Source organism: Anguilla anguilla, chromosome 16 (genome assembly GCF_013347855.1).
Source record: "Anguilla anguilla isolate fAngAng1 chromosome 16, fAngAng1.pri, whole genome shotgun sequence".
Lineage (NCBI taxonomy): Eukaryota > Metazoa > Chordata > Actinopteri > Anguilliformes > Anguillidae > Anguilla > Anguilla anguilla.
The window spans coordinates 21,526,467-21,546,951 of NC_049216.1; the positions used below are offsets into that span (position 1 = coordinate 21,526,467).

The 20,485-nt window shown below is 38.3% G+C and overlaps 1 protein-coding gene across 1 annotated transcript; it reads right to left on the reverse strand.

Moving 5' to 3' along the window:
* Positions 1 to 1,324: 1,324 nt before the first annotated feature.
* Positions 1,325 to 18,702, reverse strand: LOC118215816 (CKLF-like MARVEL transmembrane domain-containing protein 4). Its single transcript, XM_035396833.1, has 4 exons — positions 17,796 to 18,702; positions 9,535 to 9,711; positions 6,728 to 6,826; positions 1,325 to 4,745 (listed from the first exon to the last, which is right to left on the reverse strand). The coding sequence occupies exons 1-4, from the start codon at positions 17,979 to 17,981 to the stop codon at positions 4,617 to 4,619; spliced, it is 591 nt and encodes a 196-aa protein (XP_035252724.1). The 5' UTR covers positions 17,982 to 18,702; the 3' UTR covers positions 1,325 to 4,616.
* Positions 18,703 to 20,485: the final 1,783 nt, after the last annotated feature.

A 20,485-nucleotide genomic window follows, 5' to 3' on the forward strand; every position in this document is an offset into this window, starting at 1 on the left:
GTCACTGTTGTTTTTTCAGTTTTATTATCACTTTCTCCGTGAGTGAGATCGTAATCTATTTCATCATCTCCATAATCTCAGTGTTGAGTAGCACAGATGGTGCATCAAAGCAGACGAGGTACATTAGATTACAGCATCCACATTGCTACTCTTCTCAACATACCACTGTATTATTTCCTCTTGACAACTAATGGATTGCACACACAAAAATGCTTTAAAGTTGTGTGTGCTTTCAACCCACATAGGTATCACGTGTAAATATCAGGCTACAGGTAAGCCTCAGCTTCTTGCCCCCCGCCACATTGTTCCATACCATTTTGCAGTTCTTTTCAAGGGCTCCACTTTTTGCAGGTGATTGCTACTGTCTATTTCAATCTGAATTCCATTTAATCTTCCTAAAACTGGTGAAATCTTCCAAGTAAGGGGAGGAACCACCAGAAGAACCATGACCTGTTAACTCAGGTAAATATTTTGTTTGCCTAGTGCAAGTGTAAGTATGGTTTGAAGTTTTTTAGTCTCTCTTTTTAAAAAAAACTTAATTGTTTTAGTTCTTAATTTTTCAACAAAATGTTTAAAAACAACGTGTTTGTAAGTCTGTAATTTGTGTGTAAATTGTGTCTTAAAGGTTGGGGATGGCAAAGTCCAGGGCATCCCTACAACATACTGAGTGGCTGATTCAATCAAAACAGTACCCCTCTGATAATAACTGTAAACAGAAGGTACATCTTTCATTACAGACTACATTTCAATTATCCCCAAATCTGCAATAGCATTCTGTTAACACAGAACAGCAAAAAACAAAAACACAAAAAAGTGTGCCCAAAGGATCAAAGGCACCTTCATGTTTTTCTCCAAAGTAAACTTGGTAGAGAAATGTAGTACAGTGGGAAATAAATAATACACATGGTTATTTTTGCAGATTCTCATAGAAAATTGATCTAATCTTGAACATAAGGTCAGCATAACACTACTTGTCAAAAATTGTAATTACAAAGGCCATATATAAAAAATGTCATTTTCCGCAAACCTTCACTTTTTCATAAAGAAGATTAGCAGAAATAAATCACAGAAGTAGAAGTGCTTTTGGACATGAAAACACTACAAGTCAAAATCAAAATCATGGTCAGAATGATTTATTAAATGAAAGGATTTTTTGATCACAAAACCAGTAAAAATAATCAGCGTTTCTACCGTCATCTGAAAAGGTATTTGCCCCTTCCTGATTTCCTCTATTATTGCATATTTGTCACACTGAATGGTTTCACATCTTTAGACAAAATGGGAAACTGAGTAAACACAAAGCAAATTTTTAAAAATTATTTCATTTATTTAATGAAAAAAGTTATCAAACACCCATATCAATCATGTGAAAAAGTAGTTGCCCCCTTAAACTTAATGACTGGTTACACCACCTCTAGCAGCAATAACTGCAACCAAACGCTTCCTGTAATTTGAGACCAGTCTTTCGCATCATTGTGGAGGAATTCTAGCCCACTCTTCTTTGCAGAACTGCTTTAAATCAGACAAATTGGTCCATTTTTGTATGAACTGCTCCTTTCAGGATTTGCCACAGCATTTCTCACCTATTTTGCCCATTTGAAACACTGTCTGTGTATAAGCAAAACTATAAACGTATGTTGACTGATTCTTAGTCTATAGCCCATTGTCTTGCTTGATGAATGGGATATGAAATAATAAATGATAACGAGAAATGATATGAGAGAAAATAAGGTAAGTACATTGACAAAAATCTTTAGGCTTTAAAACCCTCAATTGATTGAAGAGACATTCACATACAAATATCATTCATATATATGCACTCCCACGGTGATTGTGGAAACAAGGCCAATGTCACCATAGCAATTGTCACATCATCAACACAAGCATAATGTCTGTGAACCATTTTTTTGAAGTACTAAATTAGGTCAAAGTCTACAATGAGCATTGACAGTCTTCACCAATTTAAAAAAACACATAATTGATTAAAAGGTCCATTATTTTAAGCCTTTAAATCACATTAATAGTTTAGGACTGAATGTAAAAACCTACAGTACCTTTAGGATTACCTTCAGGATTAGAATGTGTCCATCATTTCCTCTCAACAATACACATACACAAAATGCAAGTAATGTTCTCCGGTATAGTGATTCAATTCCATTACTGTGATAAATGCCAAGTACTTTAAAAATTGGGTTATTTATCCTAGTCCTAGTCAGGAAGTCTTGGTGGTGTGGCCTTTGACTTAAGGCACCATGGTTGAAGTGTGCTACTGAAATCCTTATGATACACAGAGTTCATACGTGTATATAAAACAAAGTGCATAAACTGTACATTACACAGAGCTGTAATAAATACACTTCAGCAACAAAGTTTATCCACAGCTTATCAAAACCCACATATACATATAATCAACAACAGTCCAGAGAGATTATTAGGCACCACTAAAACATCAATGGGTCTATTAATAAGAGCAGAATAATGCCCTGTCACTTTCACACTCACAAATACGTAACTTAAACACCTCAGGACTTCTCCTTCACACTTTGACTTTGGGTCCAATTCACAGCCACACCAAGTTGAAGGCTATGAGTTTCCTGTTTCACAGTGAGCACTTTGTAAAAATACATTGTAACATGAATATAAAATCCAGCAAATCGTTTTGGCGCTTAAGGAATAGAGCCTTTTGATGCAGTAGGCCTGGTTTGACTATCATACGCTCTTCTCTGGGACACAGAATTAGGCAATGCAAAGCAGAGCTGCAACACACAATTATTCATTCAAGTTAAACTGACTTAGGAAGTGAGCAGACCACAAGTTTGCTTCTTGGCCCAAATGTGGTAACTTACTAGGAAAATATGGTATAAACTGAAAAAAATACAACCTCTGCAAACATTTGCTCTCACCCACCTCTAAAATCCTCATGCAGCCTCTCTTCACACATTGAATGCAGCTCAGCTTTTTACCACATGCACAGGTTTGGGGGAAACATATCACCCCCAATATTTTTATATGAATTAATTGCTAGACTGGTATGCTTGTGAGACTTAACATTTGAATATGCATGACTAGATGGTCCAGCAGTGTGTCTCTCTTGAAAAGAAACCAATGCATATGCTTTTTAAAATTCAAAATCCTCAAGCAATGCAGCAAGATCATCTTATGCATTAAAATTGTTTACATGTATTATTAAAGTAGAAATCCACTCAAGTTTTAATCCTGATCCACACTTATCCCCAATATTATTGTGCTAAAAGAACTCTGTTTTTCAGAGAAACCTCCTTCATGATGAGAATGTAAAGCATTAATTTGCATTAAGTATAACATATCCACATTTAACCACATTTAAGATAAAATAAATGATGTCCTTTCTTGGCATAATGATAACAATTTATCTATGCAGACCATTCATTTGGTAGTTCTTAAGCAGCCTCTCTTAAAGCTGTTACTGAATAAATAAATAAGGTTACAGTGCAATGAAATTGATACATAGGTGGTATTGGGAATGTTATTCATAAACATTATTTACAAATATCCGTAATATATTTTCACTTTACTGATATCATTAGACTTTCATGCCTAATGCTAGTTTTCAAAGCTATGCTTCTGATAATGTTCTGCAACACTTCTAACAGCTGTGATTCAGGAAGACAAAATATTTGACGTCCAGGTGAGATCTGTACAGGTAAGCTTTGTTTAGAGCAAAACTGTGTATGATAATGCAATCGACCCAAGATTTGTTTTAGCAGTGTTTTAAAACAAATAGATTTTATATTGATATGGAACAAATGTTCCTTATAAATATTGTAATCAAACAACCTTCAGAAGTATTTGTCAAGACACATTATGTGAATTAAAAATGGCAGAATATGTTCTGAAGTTCTCAGGAACTTGCCAGTCTGCAATGGAATCAGTCAGCTCTTCCAAACCACAGATAATGAATTGTATCCATCTGAAACAATATCATTTTGTGCTTTGTAAATCTGCTGATAGACCTAGTTTACCAAACATGAGATAGTTAATGATATTCACTAGACGTATCTACATCATAATAAAAACTAGAGTAACAACCCACTGGTTTACACCAGTTCACTGAGAGGTTAATTCCAAGAAAAAAACAGTGTCACCCACTGGCATCTTTTAGAAAACTACCACAAGACAACTATAAGAACTCATTATCTTTATACAACATATACAGTATGTACTGTATTATCATAATTGTACTAAAGAAATAATAACGATCTCATAATCTTTGATAGGACATCTAGAATATTTAAAAAATTTAAATAATTTTTGTCACAGACGCATGCAGCCTTCCAAGACTGGTCTGTTTGGCCACGCTGGTCACACTGAGGCCCCCTCTGGGGGTGTGGTCAACAGTCAACAGCCTAGTTAAAATGTCATCAGGAAGATTTAGATGTCGTTGTGGCATGATGATGTTCAGTATACCACTAAAAGCTATAATAATTCCAACTCCCTGGGCTCGGTTATTAGGCAGAGGCCAGTTACAGGCTGTCCCTGGGAACATAGCAGGTGAAACAGATGAGAGATTGTGAGCACCCTTCCAGTCTGAGCTGGGTGGGTTACTGGAGCTCAGGGCATGCTTCCACCTCACTCCTTTATGTGCTGCGGGCGCGGATGTACTCGCTGGATTGAGTGGTGCTGGAGCTTCCATCTCTTGTGCACCAGCTCCTCACTGCCAGGTACGTGTTGAAGGCATAGACAGCCATCACCAGGAAGCCAACTATCTGCACAGGAAATTGCATACAGGAAGTTGTCATAAGGTGTTATTCAGTTGTCATGTAACTTCAAAAAGAACATGATTATGTGTAAATAGTCTACTTAAACATGGAAATTAAATGTAAATTTTTATAGTAGAAGAAAAGTTTATTGTGGTCTTGCTCTTAATCCTGGCAGAAAGTCAAAATATCGGCAAGTGTAAAATGAAATGCCACTTTTACACACTTTTTCAAGCAAAAAGTGTGTAAAAGTGAAATTGCATAAACAGCCCCAGTCAGAATGCAGAGGCAAGATGGGAGCCCCACAGCCAGGAGAAATCCCTGAATGTGAAATCTGAGCTTCCAGCTGGGAAAATATTGTCATGCAAGACAAATCCACAGCAGTACCCCAAGGCTCTCGACACCATCCTATATGCATTTTGATTCAAACAGTTGCTGTTCAAGAAATCAATGTGTCTACAGCTTATCCACACTCTATCCCTTTTTCTATCTAAATGAATTCAGTACACTGCTACAGCAGGAAAGGGAAATTATTAAGCGTAAGTGTAGTGAAATCAGGCTAAACAACCATGATATTCCAGACCAGTGCAAAAAAGAGAACTATGAAAAGGTCCAGTGCTGTCCCCACTTAATGGACCAGAACTGAAATGAATTATCTCCATTTGATATGAAATGGCAGGGTAAGTTATGGTTTACATTTTAAGTTATTTTTATGTTCTCATTACAATCATTACCTCATCATATGTCCTAGTAAGGAAAAAGAAAGAGTATAGAGTATCCTTGAGCAAGACACCTAACCCCTAACCCCTAACTGCTCTGGCGAATGAGAGGCATCAATTGTAAAGCGCTTTGGATAAAAGCGCTATATAAATGCAGTCCATTTACCATTTACCATTTAGAAAGAAGAGCTGTTAAACAGGTATTAATGAAACAGAGAACACAAAATGGTAAAGAAGTAGTTTACTGATTAAGAATTATGGACATGCTGTCAGTTGGAATTAAAAAATACTAATAAGAGAATACAGTTTATGCAAATAAAGATTTCATTTTTCATTCTCTATCTGTTCACATTTTGCAAATTGAGGTGCTTGTAGTCCTATTCTTCCTTTAGGGTTTCAGATTGCTTTCTATTCAGATAGTTTGACTACATTCACAGCTTGGCTTCAGTGGAAATACAGGCATAAAGCCATTGTTTGTATTTAATGTAAATTTTAGTATCTGGTATCTATCTTAAAAATACAATTTCTAACTTAGCAAGTTTCCAGTAGACATTTTTTATTCAAAGGGGCCAGCAATGCAGTGAATATTTCCATGTCTTCTAGACTCTTTAGGCAAAGAGTGAATAATTAATGTGAAGTGTGACCCATAAATAAAATAAAATTATGCATGATAAAAGTGTTTCTGGTAAAAGAAGGATAGAAGTTTAAGTCACATGTGATGTGAATGCTGCAGTCTTGAAATGTGTATGCAGCTGGTATGTAGGTTTCCAATTACTGATATAATCACAGTTATTCACACCATTATTACTCATGTCCATCTGATTTAAGCATACATCCGAGACACAAAAATTGAGATAATTTTACAATCTCCCTTGTGGGATAGTTTTGAGTAGTTTTGTACAAAGGATAACCATACAACTATTGTTCCCAGTCTCCCTGGTGAATATTCCCTTGAGCAAGTATGACACAGAGGACTTCAAAAGCCTCTTTTGAAGTAGACAAGCAGCCTGTGGGGAAGGAGTGAAAAGAGAGGCATGTACTCCTGCCCTGTATCCCTGGAAATAATGCACTTTAGCAGACCGTCTAAGTCCATCGGCACTCTGTATCTGAGACTAGTAGAGTGGATGTACTGAACCAGTTCAGTACATCCACTCTACTAGTCTGATACAGAATGATCTGAAAAGTCATGGGGGGAGGGGGGGGGGGTCATGGGGCCATTACTTCTCTGAGGACACAGGGGTAGGTTGGGGGGAGGGGGTGGGTTGTGCTCACCACAGCAGTGATTTCTCCTCCAGACTTGCGGTTCAGTGCTGCCAGCACGATTGAGGCAAGGAGGAAAAAGAAGGAGCTTGTGGCGGTGCTGACCAGGTCCTGCAGAGACAGATGGCATAGAGACAGACAGCTGCTAACTTCGGCTGAGACTCAGGCGTGAGATGGCTCATTCTTGTATTTCACTGATCATTCAGCACATAGCACATTAAATGAGAACAGAAACGTCTAAGAACCAGATTCGAGCAGCGTGGAAAGGGAGACAGAGAATGGTAAATAAATAGCTACGGATGGCATGAGCAGGGTCAGCATGTAATTGGGTGCTTGAGGCAAGTCGTTGCGCATGGTGTCACATGACACTACCACAGTGTTGAAATGACTCTCCAGTTCATAGCAGTGTGTGCAACTTTCAGCACAAGGTCGGGGTCATTTTATTAAGATGAATAAGTGTAGTCATCTGTGAATGTGAGCACATATATCCTTTTGCAAACTTCAGACCAGAAAGCAAGCCGCTGCAATCCTGTTTTGTACACAAGGTTGCAATTATTATTTATGTAATTTATTATATATAATAATATACATTATATAGCCTGCATCATGATAGCATGAATGTACAGATTAATTAATTACCATTTATCTACCTACTGCATTTCTGTGTGCCTTGTCTGAAGTGTTACTGTTATGCCTATCTGAGATGGTTAATCTGAATTTCATATCTAAAAGCTTCATGAAGCAGTTAAAACCGTTGCTGTACGCTTGTGCTTCTGCACACTACTACCCACATAAGGCTGATACGTAGCTTCATTCTTCTTAATCCAATCTAGTATTCACCAAGTCAGCAAGTATACAAAAAGTCTGTGGCTTTTCTGAAAAGATTTGAATTCATTAGCAAGTGAAGTGTGGCTATACGGACACAGGGAGAAGCTGTCAGCCAGAAGCTTTTTAAAAGCGAGCACAATCGCTATAAATGTTCATACGGGCTCATGAGACTCCTGGCAACAGAAAGCCTCTAGTTCCTAAAAAGGTGAATATCATGGAAAAGCATACACATGAACAGGCCTACTGGCAATTCACATCTAGACTCAGTTCAAAAAGCATACTCAGCTCACAAAGGGATGAAAAATGGAAATAAAAAGCATTCCTGACACCACTGCTATCAAAGTATTACAGCCCACTCTGTTCAGTTAAACCTACCCTATTCACTGCCTGGCTGCTCACAATCAAAGAGGGCACTCTGTTTTTCTCTTAACACTGACTTGCACCCTTTAGGAATATGACAAAGAACCTAGTCTTTTTTTTGTTTTTATTTTTTATATAACTCTAAGCTTTGAACTAGGCAAGCAATTCAATTTCTGTTCTTAGCCCTCCATAATGCTTTTAAACAGCCTTAAATAAGACTTCCCTACAATCAGAGAGAACCATGTCTGAAGCTTCCTTAACCAAAACTGCAGGATGGGCTAGTTAAAGTTGGTAGTCTATTTACAATTAAAGTTGGTGGCTTCTTTGAGACTGGGAGGGGTACAGAACTCCTGTCCCTCTTTGTGTCCTGATGTTCCACGACTTTTCATGGCAGTGCTGCATGGGGTCTGTTGTTCTTTGAGACACACAACAGCATAGAGCATAAAGGAGTTTACCATCGGTAGGTAAAATATTAGTAGAATTGAAGGGGTCAGAAGCTACACCAGCCAAAACTAACCTCATCAAGCGTAAATAACATCACAGCATCAATCACAACAACCTATCAAAACTTGAGAAGTTACCATCACCATTTCTTCGAATTGCATGAGCCAGATATTAAAGGCTCCTTTACCACAATATTAAAAGACAATTTCTCACACCAGAGAAAGCAGCTCCTATTTCTCTCTGTTTTTCAGTGGCAAAAACATCACAAACTGGTTAGCAAACTGTTATCCAGTCCAGCCGTCACAATTACAGAAACTGCTCCGCTACAGGGGTAATGTCAGAAAAGTGTGCAGAGCAGCTTTTTTGGGTTTACCCTCAGACTGCCACGTCATGTAAAAATCCCCCACCACAATCACTGTGGAGTCGGGCGCCTGTGAGGAACCCAAGGAGCACGGAAACCCAAAGACATAAACACAGTCAAAGAAGCCTCACAATGGGCTCCCTGGTTGTGCCGCTCCATTCCAGAACAAATCAAAAGGCTATATTTAATGTTGGCCTGGAGCTCTTGGCTCTGCTATGCAACACTGGGGTCCCACTCACGGCTGGTTTGGAAAGAGTGAGCGAGACGGTCTGTCTGTACCTCAGCCCAACCACAGACCAAAAATAAATTCCAATTTTGTAATGAACCATAGCAACAGAATTTCCCTAAGCCCCTTTTACACATCCGCATATATGCACTCACACTGTCACACACACACACACGCACACACACACACAAACCTTCAGAACCATGGCTCTTTGGGACCACAAGGAGCCACCACTGAACAATGACAGATGCTCAATATCTGTCTTGCTGCCTATGACATATGAACAGCAAGCATCACAAAGCTCTCACTCCCTGTTTGCTGCAGCATAGTGTTATTTATGGGAAAACATCTGCGTACACCAGATGATTTAACTTGCACTGCTTTCATGTAATTGAGTCCTGTATTGTTCTTCATATTTCTGTTGGTTATTACAATTATGCCCTGTAAAATGACACATATTCTTATATTTCATGGAAGAGTAGCTGTAAATTAATAAATAACAATATGTATATATATATATATATATATATATATATATATATATATATATATATATATATATATAGCTAGTGGATTATCACTGTTAGCAGCAGTACATACCGTGAGACTCCAGTTGATGTGGGGCACTTTGGTGTGGATGCTGAGGCTGAAGATCAGGAGCAGGATGCTGGTGATGAGGAGGGCACTGCAGCTGACAAACTCAAAGAAGTACACACCTCCACAGGGCAAACACACCATAACGGTCTCTATGCAGATGAAGGCAATGAGAGAGAGGACCTATATGGTAAGAACAGGTCACAAAGAGCGATCTTTCAGCATACAGAGCCTTACACCCCTCAACATTACACAATACATATCTTATATTATCACACATTTACATTAAGGTATTTAGCAGATAGTCTTATCCAGAGAAACATACACAGCTAACACTTCACCTAGCATCCACTTATAAATTTGGACAAATTATTTAAGTAATTTAAGGTAAGTACAGTAAGTACTTTGCTCAAGCGTCCTTCTTTAAAATCAAACCTACAGTACAGCCGCTGGGTAAGCCTACTTTACTAACCATTATACTTCACAGCCATCCTATCATGATATTCTTTGTATCATGACAAATACACTCACTGGGTGACATAGCCACAGTAGCCACTGTACATGTATCATCAGCCATTACCCTAGTCACTCCAGATTCAGACAAGCAGTTTCCATCTTGAATGTGCTTACTTTCATTCATCTCTGGCTCACCACAGACAAGTAACTGACCCACAGGCAAAAGCTATGATTTTGTATTTATTTCTTTTGCCAGAAGAACATGCGCTTCATGAAATCATTGATTTATAAAAAAAAGGCACAGGCAGTGTAACTACATACAGCTAGGGACAGTAGAACAGTCAGACTACCTTTAGGCATTTAGACTGAGTGTCTCGGTATTTTTTGGCTGGACCGCAACAGCGGGGCCAGCCCTACAGACGCAAATGTCTGTGAGTGACTGACTGACTGAGTGATGAAGTTACACCATTGGTCGGCCGAGTTATGAAGTTACACCATTGGTCGGCCGGATCACGTGTGATAGGTCCAGCCATATACTAGGTTTTAACCTGGTCTTGTTTAATGCTAATTCAACAGAACATCATCCAGGGGAGAACAAAAGAGTCACCTCCTGTGAAAAGGATGGACCATAAAAGATGCTTCCCATGGCAACACAACTTGAATAGAGGTTTTAAGCACCTTTTAAAGGTTATATTTAGAGAGAGTATAATTACTGCTCTTGACATAATTGGTTGTTTGTAATTGCCTAACAGAAGGGACATATGCATAATCACCATCATTTCAAAATGTAAGTTAACTTGTATTTGGCTTAGCTTATTTCCCCACAGACAATTTATGGAATGAAGGTACCAAGTAAACTGTAATTAATTCTTGAATCTCTTTCTGGGTGCCTCTTCTTTAAAACATTACCTTTACAAAAATTCACTTTTTGCTCCAGTCTTACACAGTATTTAAGTGAAATTAAGTTTCCAGGAAAACCTGTTGGATGTTTCTGGGAAGATAAACAGAAAGTCAGCTTGCATAACTGTCATACAATAAAGTACACTTTTTTTTGAACAGCAAATATTCTCCCCTGTGGCCTTGAATGGTATAACTAGTTCACACTAGTTCACATGGAAAAACCCAAGCCCAAGTGACCAATTAAACTCAGAATGTTCCCATTTATTATGATAAGCCAGCTTGCAGAGGTAGAACTCAATGAAAACAGTGAACCCACAGGATGAATAGTTTACAGTTGAGAAGCTGAGAGTTGGAAGACTTTGTAGGGCAGCAGTGTAGTGCAGTTTTTAAGAAACTGGGCTTGTAACTTAAGTTCAAGTAACCTGCAGGTTAAAATCCCAGTTGAGATACTAAGGCCATAACCTTGAGTGTAGTACAAGTACTTAATCTAAATTGCTTCAGTAAAAAAAATCCAGGATTATAAATGAATAGTATGAAAAGGTATAGCTATAAGTCACTCTGAACAAGTCAAATAAATAATGTACAAAAATAATAGCACGCTTAATACAAGACTCTAAGACCTTTAACATGTGCAAAACCATTTAGCACATGCAAAACCAATAACATGACTAATAGTATTTGTTTTGGACTAATCATTGCTTGTGTTATTAGTTTTGTGTGTGCTGAAAGGTTTTGCATGTGCTAAAGGTCTTAGTAAATCAGGCTCATAGTGATTGCCCTTCCCACACCAACAATCACCACCGGGGAGTATTCCTTTCACAATCCCCACCACTGATTTTAATGAGCAGAAAAGCTGACTCCTGAAACACTGACTGTGATTCAAAGTTAAGGATGAATGCTGATTGAATCCAGGCCACTTACTGAGTGGGAGCTACAGTCTAATTACACTTGCTGCTGGCTTTCTAGCTGCCTCCATAATTTGTAGCACCACTGTAATTAAGGCTAAGGAAGAGGAAAATATGTTCCCATACCAACATCACACCACTGTGGACAGGCTATTGGAGTGGATGGCCCCCAATATTCAAAAACAAAAAAGGGGACATGTTTCTCGTTATGATAAACATTTCTATCTTTTCTGATACCACCACCTTAGTCCAGAAGCAAAGTACATAACTGGATCTGTTCCTTTTGTCTTGTCAGCAATGTACCTATGTTTGTCTCAAGCTGTCATGTCCCTGTTTATCAGTGGGAAATGCTGGTATGAATTGACAAGCAAGACCAAGCTGAAGTATATAAATTCTAACCACATAAACATATTGTGTCTCAGCAGAAAGTATGCAGTACTGTAGTGGCAGTAGTGGGACAGGAAATGAAGAATGGGAAGGACAGTGAGGTGGATTAATTAGACTAACTAAAATGCTTATCCACAGGGGAGGGCAAGAGTCAGACATACGACAGGGGTTGGGTAACAGCAGTAACTGGGTGGGGCAGCAACAAGCATGCTGGGTACGCATATTAATTATCATCATGTGTTGCATCTCCACCAGCCTGCTGCCAGCCCCATTCTTCACCTCACAGATCAGGTTCTCTGTATGTTGCTTGTAATAGCCACTTAGAGGCAGATCCCCCCCCCCCCTCCCCACACCTCCACCATCTGCTATAGGAAGATATTAATGGGGGATGATTCTGGCTGACAAGCCACATTGCACTTTAAGCACAAGCTCCCCTTTTTAACAGGAATGCGTCATCTATTTTCCCAAGATTGCCATGTCATCCAGACTAGCTCGTATCAATCTCTGTGCACAAATTGAGCAGTTAATCAAAAGTCCTCAAACCCTAGGGATGATCTGAGCACAAACCCCATGAAACGTGTGTCAGAGACCTGCCTGTGGTGTGTGTGGCCAGAACACACCTCTCGTAAGCATGAGGAATGCCCCTGACACAGAGCAGTGTGAGCTAACTTCATTAAAACACAGGTCCAGGAATTGATTGCAGGTGCTACTATTACCAATTCTCATAAGAAAGAATAAAACCAAACATTAAAATGTGACCTAAAAATGTGGCACCACAGCAACTCACAGTCAATCCATAAATAGCATTACCCAAATAAAACAAAAACATGCCTGTCTCGAGTCAGCAGTGTGTCTCAGTACATCATATCACAATTTAAAATGGACTGAAACAAGGGCTACAGCTTTGTGGAAGGATTACAAGAGACATCTGCTAAAGCACAAATGCAGCTATCCACATTATACAGTTGTTTAATCCTTTCTCACACTCAAAATACTTCACATTGATGAGGGGAACACTCGCCTCAAGCACTACCAATGAGTAACACCCAATGCACAGCAGCCATTTTGCACAGAACACTCACCACACATCAGCTGAAGTGTAGAGGGACAGAATAATTTTTTTAGCCAATTAAATCACGGGAGGAATAGGTGGCCGGTTGAGAGAGCCAGGCTGAGAATTTAGTCTGTAGGGGAACCCCCTACTCTTTGTGATGAGTGTCATGGGATATTTAATGACCACAGTAAGTCAGAACCTAGGTCTGAATGATGGTGTCTCCTACAGCACAGTGTCCCCATCAGTGCACTGGGTGCATTGGGATTTAATCAACCAGAAGGGAGATCACCCCCTACAGGCCCACCGACATCACTTCCAGCAGCACCTTAGTTTTCCCAGGGCGTCTCCGATTCAAGAACTAACCAAGCCCACAATTGCTTAGCTACAGCCAATCAGCTGGAGTAGGGTGCATGGTGGTATAGCTGCTATCCATAGAATGGCCATAAAGGAACCCAAAGTCATTAATAAGATCCTGTGATAGCACCAAACTTTTCTCAAAATCAATACAAAAGTTGATGCCAATTTTCTTCTTTGGGTACAATATAAATGACAAATAAAAGACAGCAGAATACACTGAATGATCATCAAAAATGTATCATCTAATGATGTATTGTTATATTATTTATGAGTGGATTCAACATTCTACTTCATCATTTCTATTGAGGTCACAGCATGATTTTATAGCATCAACAGACAACAGACAATGTACATGTCAACTGTCTAATAACTAATATAGCATCATAAGCCAGCCTCAAGCTATGGTAGAGAGAAACCACATAAAAAGAAAAGTGACACTGCCATTTTTAATATAATATTTAATGGCTATAATTCAGAAGGATGATAAACATGGAGATTTAAGGGATTACACCACAAACCTCCAGACTACACTGGCCTGTCTGGAGGTCTGGCCTTCAGAAACGTTTGCCAATTTTAGTTTTGCAAAAGGCAGATGTCATTTCTCCCAGGTGAATCAGCACCTGGAACTGTTCACAGGAGCCTGAATGAGTTTAAAGTCAATACTAAAAATAGACCTGCAGATTAAAATCAACATTTTACTACTCATTTGACAAGGTGCCTCAGCTCTGATACACTTAAGTAAGGACAGTAAATGATGTGGATAGCCTGTGAATTCCACAGTAAAGGAAAAGTAAATGATTGTCAATTTGTAGTGGATGATGTAACAGTGACCAATGAACAGTGCACTATAACCATTCACATAACATTATATATGAAGTTTCCTGGTCTATAACAGTCAGATGTGTTGTCTACTGGTTGACAACATCAAAATCCTGGAGTCTCAAGAACTCAAAGGACAAAAGTGATATGCTGGAGGAACCACACCTGTCTAAACCCTCCAGGTCACACCAATGGCTCAGAGTGCTTTCAGTCAATACAAGCTGTCATTGAATGAAAACGTGCAGACCATTTCTCACTACCTTCTGGTCATTTTGAATAAAGCTGGGGATAGGCAAATTTAATCAAGGTGATTTGGTGGTTTTGCAGGCTGTTGGCCAACCACTCTACTCAAAGGACTATTCTCCCTCTTATCCACAAAAGTAAACTCTGAGAAGTACTCAGAAACTCAACTTGGAGGTGCTTTCAGATCTTTCTGACCGCCATTTCAACCTTTCCCCTAAACAAATATCCCAGAGCTCTGTGATAAACTGAACACTGACTGTGTATGGTCCAACACAGTTAAATCCATACTTTCTTATCTCTGCTTGATAAGTGCAAGCTCTGAGAGATGGGTGACCACTTTTGTGACTGGAGTGCACATTCAGAGCCCCAGAGCAAATACTGAACTCATGTGACACGACATGGCATGAAATATCTCTCCTTGAAAAGACCTCTGATTTTCAAAAAACCGAATGCCCTTTGTAAAGGAGTACACTAATTTAAGTGGTTCCAATGCATTCCATTAACAACCTTATTGTTTCCACTGTTTTGGGGTAAACAAAGAAAAGCACTACTGCTCCATTTGGAAAATATTAATTGCTAAATTGCCTTAGCACTGTGTGTGTGTGTGTGTGTGTGTGTGTGTGTGTTCATACACTTAACTGTAATCAAACTTCAACTTTTCTTTCAATACAAAGGTTTTATACAGACATTCCATCTCTGAGTCCCAGACTATTTAACTTCACTAGAATTAAGCACTTGTTTTACTTAATTTCTTGCTTTCTTTCAGTGTTTTCCCATTGTATAACACAACACACAGCTGTTACTGTGGAACACAGCACAAGAACACTGCAGATGAGCCTGATATGGACATAGTGTTAAGGCTTTATTTCCATTTGTTTTTCTTTACCCTCTAAGGCATCTGGTTTAATTGTCTCCAGTCCACTTGAAGACTGCCAGTTTCTCTTCATGATTTCTTAGTGTATATAATTCAGAACAAAACATTGCCTTATAGCAAGAAAGCCACATGCATTTAATGACAACATAAATATACAACTGCCCACACAAATGAATATCACTTCAGTTAAACGACTGACATGCACATTAGTATGCAGGAATATTTCGGACAAAATTAAAGAAATAAATAAATAAATACATCATGAAATGTGAGCATAAATAATTAAATACATCATGAAATAAATAAATACATCATGAAATGTGAGCATAAATAATTAAATGTGGCACGAAATGTACGTATGTCCAATTTGATAGGTGAAAGTGACGGTTGTATTTTCAAGCCTTATTTCATGTCGCACACGTAGTGTCATTGAAATAAATAAAAGTGGCGGTTTTAATTTCAAGCCTTATTTCATGTCGCATGTAGCGTCATTGAAATAAATAAATAATTAAATAAATAAATACATACGTACATTTCGTGCCACATTTAATTATTTATGCTCACATTTCATGATGTATTTAATTATTTATGCTCACATTTCATGATGTATTTATTTATTTCAGGATTTATTTATTTATTTATTTATTTATTTATTTATTTATTTATTTATTTATTTAATTTTGTCCGAAATATTCCTCCATGCATTAGAAAGGTAAACACAAAATAGATTTCCTTTGACAAATGACAAGTACTTATAAAATATTTGGAAAGTCTTTGCCATAAAATCAAACACATCACAACTTAGAAACTGAAACACAAGAAAAACTAGAAGATTGGGCCCAATAAGAAATGCCTCCATTAATCTCCAAACCCCTGAGTTTTCTGCATCATTCGTTTTTTCACCGAGAACAGGAGCAAAACACATTGCATGCTAAATTAAATGCTGTGAACTAAAAAAAAAATGGGCCAAAGTCAAGTGCCAAGTGTCAACAAGAACAGCTCAATTTAGTAATCAGAAACACATGCTGTAAACTATGCAATGTGTTTTGGATGTTGCAGAATTCCAAACTCCTCTGGTCACTAACAGGAAAACTCCAAACAGAAAAACACCAAAAAAACACATACACCATTATCCCACTCCTTTGACTGCTATGTTCTGAGATTAGATAGGAACTAGTGTTCCAAATTCAGATTCTGTCAGTTCATCTGAGGAAAAACACACTCATTCTCTAGCTAAACATCAGACTTTTAATTTGAGTAAAGACAAGGGCTGGTGGAGAAAGGATCCAAACACATACTATAGGCTACACGTACTATTAGGATTCAAACACATACTACATTGTAGCCAATTACAATGCATTTTACATTTTTGGTCTTTGGCAGATGCTCTTATCCAGAGTGACATACAGAATTTACATTCTTTACATACAAACCATTCTGGATATGCACTGAAGTAATTATGGTTAAGTATCTTTCTTAAAGGTGGCACAATGGCAGTCCCCCAGTTCTACAACCTCAGCGCTGAAACCCCAGTTCCACAAGAATTATGTGACACTGCTGCCCCAGACAATGGTTAGACACTATTATGACAACGAATTAAAAATGCAAGTTGTTACACGCTGCTGTTATTGTGGAAAATGCCTTCAAATTATGTGCCACTGATCACTGGGTATTAACAATTAATAATTAATTACTGTTTATTGTAACCATTGAAAACATTTTGCTAATTTAAAATGCATAAAAAGTGAGTATATTTTTGCAAAAATATTTTTGCAAAACTGAAGCTACATTGCCATAATGTCGTTTTTAGTAGGCTACCCAACTGAAAATCAGTGAACGGCCGAGAAATACTTTGTATGCAGCCATTGACAAATATGGACGACTACCATAACCCAGGAAAAGTCGCAAATATCTAATATTCTGTGTTGGTGTAGGTATTGGTCCTAATGTAGTTTTACAGTGAATTATTTATCTGGCATTAGCCTAATTATTCTCTAATTTGGCGTTCGTATATATGCACAATAGAAAAGTCGTTCTGCAAAGTGTAGCGATGGGTTTCATTGCAATGCAAATGCATTTTAACTCTCTAACTGAGAGTTAATCGCGGTATTCAAATAACGGAGGCTGTTTGAACCATGTTGGCCAAAACACAATGCATTTGTTCTCTGGCTCTAAAATTACGTCCAATGCATAAAACTGTGTATTTCTACACGCGTTACATATGTGGATATTCATGACATCCTTTTCAAAGTTAGACGAGTGTAGCACTTACCACTTCAATAATTTTTAAAATTCCTAAATTTGATTTCAGATATGCCGTGTCACATCGGATTCCCCCGAATACATTTCTTGAATGAACTGGTTCAGTTGTCGGTTGATAGGGGCTACTAGCCCCAGATATCATTGAAGTGTTGGAGGCCTCGCCATCAAATCCATCCGCCTCCTCTGCGTTCCTCATCTTCAGTATCAGTTCTGATGATATGGACTTCTATAGAGAACAAAAACTAAACAGACGCTCTGACAATAAACAGATGGGTATAATCCACAAAGTGGCAAACAGCTAAGACCAAAACTGCAGAACAGCAGCTCAATGCGTCCACGTCAGGCTATGTAGTCTACTGTACCGCATTGTATTCGGCACATTCTGAAGTGAACATTTTCTCAAAGAATGTCCTTCATTAGTTAAATAGAACTCTTCTGAAAAGTACACAATGCACGTGGTAGCCTATTCAGAACTGAAATATGGTTCGGAGGTTCACAGCAAAGGCTACAACGCTCCCGTTATTTGTTAATTATTTCTTATTCTCCGAAAACGAGACACGATAGCTTACACAATCCAAGCATCGCTTGTGGTGTCCAGCAACGCACTGCACTCCGAAATCTAAAATGCAAACCCCATTGTTGCAAATGTTTGCCTCCGCCCTATAAATATAATAACGTTAGGCTACTCGATGTGAAAGTCTTCCAATTTATCTAGATTGGAAAAAAATAAGCCAAAATCGGATATTCTCTTTACAGCCCACATCTCCCCGGATCCAAAGGAATACAGTCATTGTCACGGAAGTTCTCCTCTATAAAGCCTAAAAATAATTTTGCGAAATTTACATTTTCGTTTGTGGGCTGAGCCTAAAGAAAGAACCCCTCAACAGCCTCATTCCACCTACAGCTCGGAATACAGCAGTGGGTACAGCGCAAGAGTATCAGTATAGATTCGTGACGTGTTACACAGGTGTGTAGCCTACCAATGACGTCTAGACAGGTATCCAGTTTCGTTGTCTCTCGCTCTCAATATAAAACAGACGATACCTGCCACAGGAGTAGGCTACACACCTGTTACACGTTTCCCGTATTGCAGCTATGCAGTAGACGTGTTTATGTTTTAGTTAAGTGAAATAGCATTTCATGTAACATTTATAAATATGCAACAATAAAATGAACCTACAATTGACAATTACAACCCAAGCTCTGTTTTGGATGGGTCTTATCAAAGGCGTAAGCATCATTCCCTTATCATTCTCACCTCTGGGTAATGCACAGGCTACGTACCACGCGCCTACAGTGGCCGAGGGACCTAAAACATTTCTGAGTAAGGGGAAATGTAGCCTACACACGTGGTCATTTGAACGTGCACACAATCCTCAATGTATTTCAGACAGAATAGCAGTGAGAACTCTTGTCTCAACAATCATATTTGAAAAACGGCAAGCTAGCATGTTTCCCTAAATTGTATCACGTGAGGATGTGTAAGCTAAGGTATCGTTCCAAGACTTCATCGTTCATCAATAAAATAAATTCCAAGTTATAACAATTTTCAATAACAAAAAGAAAGTAACACTCAGCACAAAGACATATAATTAGGCTATAAATAGAAGATCAAACTCAAATTCTCCTAAAATGACATTAAATTGTGGTTGAAGTATGGACTTATTGGGAATACACGTTTTGATCTCTTTAGTGGCGCTAAACACAAAATTGCACAAGGCGACATACTTCGTTTGGTGTAATTCAGACGAATAGGCTATGTCCACAACATTCACTCAGTCTTTCATGTTCACAGTGTCCTTTGGTATCTGCATAAAAGGACGGAATGTTTTTCTGCTATTTATTTGTAAGCCTGTATGTAAAAATGGTAATGGTAAAAAGTCGCATTCAGCTTAATGTAACTGAACATTTCCAAATGTTTTTCATTATATCGATTATGCACAAATCTAACATTAAGCAAAATGTAAAATCTGATCATTAAAATTTTGCTGCACTTTAACCTCATATTCATTGTTTAATTTAAAATCCAATGGGCTGCAACACAGATGCAAAACAACAAAAATGTGTCACTGCCCCAATACTTTTGCAATCAACTGTATATCAAGCGAATGCAGTTTTAAGTTGTAAATTAATCTTGGACCAAGCTATATGGGAACGTTATGCCCAACCCTGCAGAAAATGGTTTGAGTACAGCAGTGAAAAGAATGACTCCGACAACAGCAATACACCACAGTCACTCCTAAATATAAGTATACACCAGGAAAATTATCATGCAAAAAAAAAATCCATAAAAAATCAAAAATTTAAATGATCTGCCAAGCATAAAGAGACTGAGCTTTAGACTAGTCAGAAGCAGCTCAATTAGAGCACACCAAGTACACACACAGACAGACACACACACACACCTAGCTGCATCTTTGCATGCAAGGATATGTGCAAAAACAAGTTATGTACTGACAACATGACTAACATTTATGCCAATGCTTCCCTTTCAGATGAAGACAGTGAAACAAATGGTTGCAACAAACAGATTTATTATCAGTGATGCTACAAAAAAGGAGCATAACAAAACCCATCTTTGATTACTCCTGTGACTATGCTCACCTCATCCATGTGAGCTCTGGTTTGAACAAGGTTGCAGAAGTTGGTTTCAGCACTAAGGCCTGCACTGAAACCTTACACAGTAAAAAGGGTATCCAA

What these genes read in the sequence shown, in the direction of transcription:
- LOC118215816 (XM_035396833.1), bottom strand. Translation starts at nt 17,981, where the DNA reads ATGAGGAACGCAGAGGAGGCGGATGGATTTGATGGCGAGGCCTCCAAC. An exon ending in TTTTAAAAATTATTGAAGTG is followed by an intron (nt 9,712 to 17,795) that starts GTAAGTGCTACA and finishes CTTACCATATAG; the next exon opens with GTCCTCTCTCTCATTGCCTT. An exon ending in ACATCAACTGGAGTCTCACG is followed by an intron (nt 6,827 to 9,534) that starts GTATGTACTGCT and finishes CTGTCTCTGCAG; the next exon opens with GACCTGGTCAGCACCGCCAC.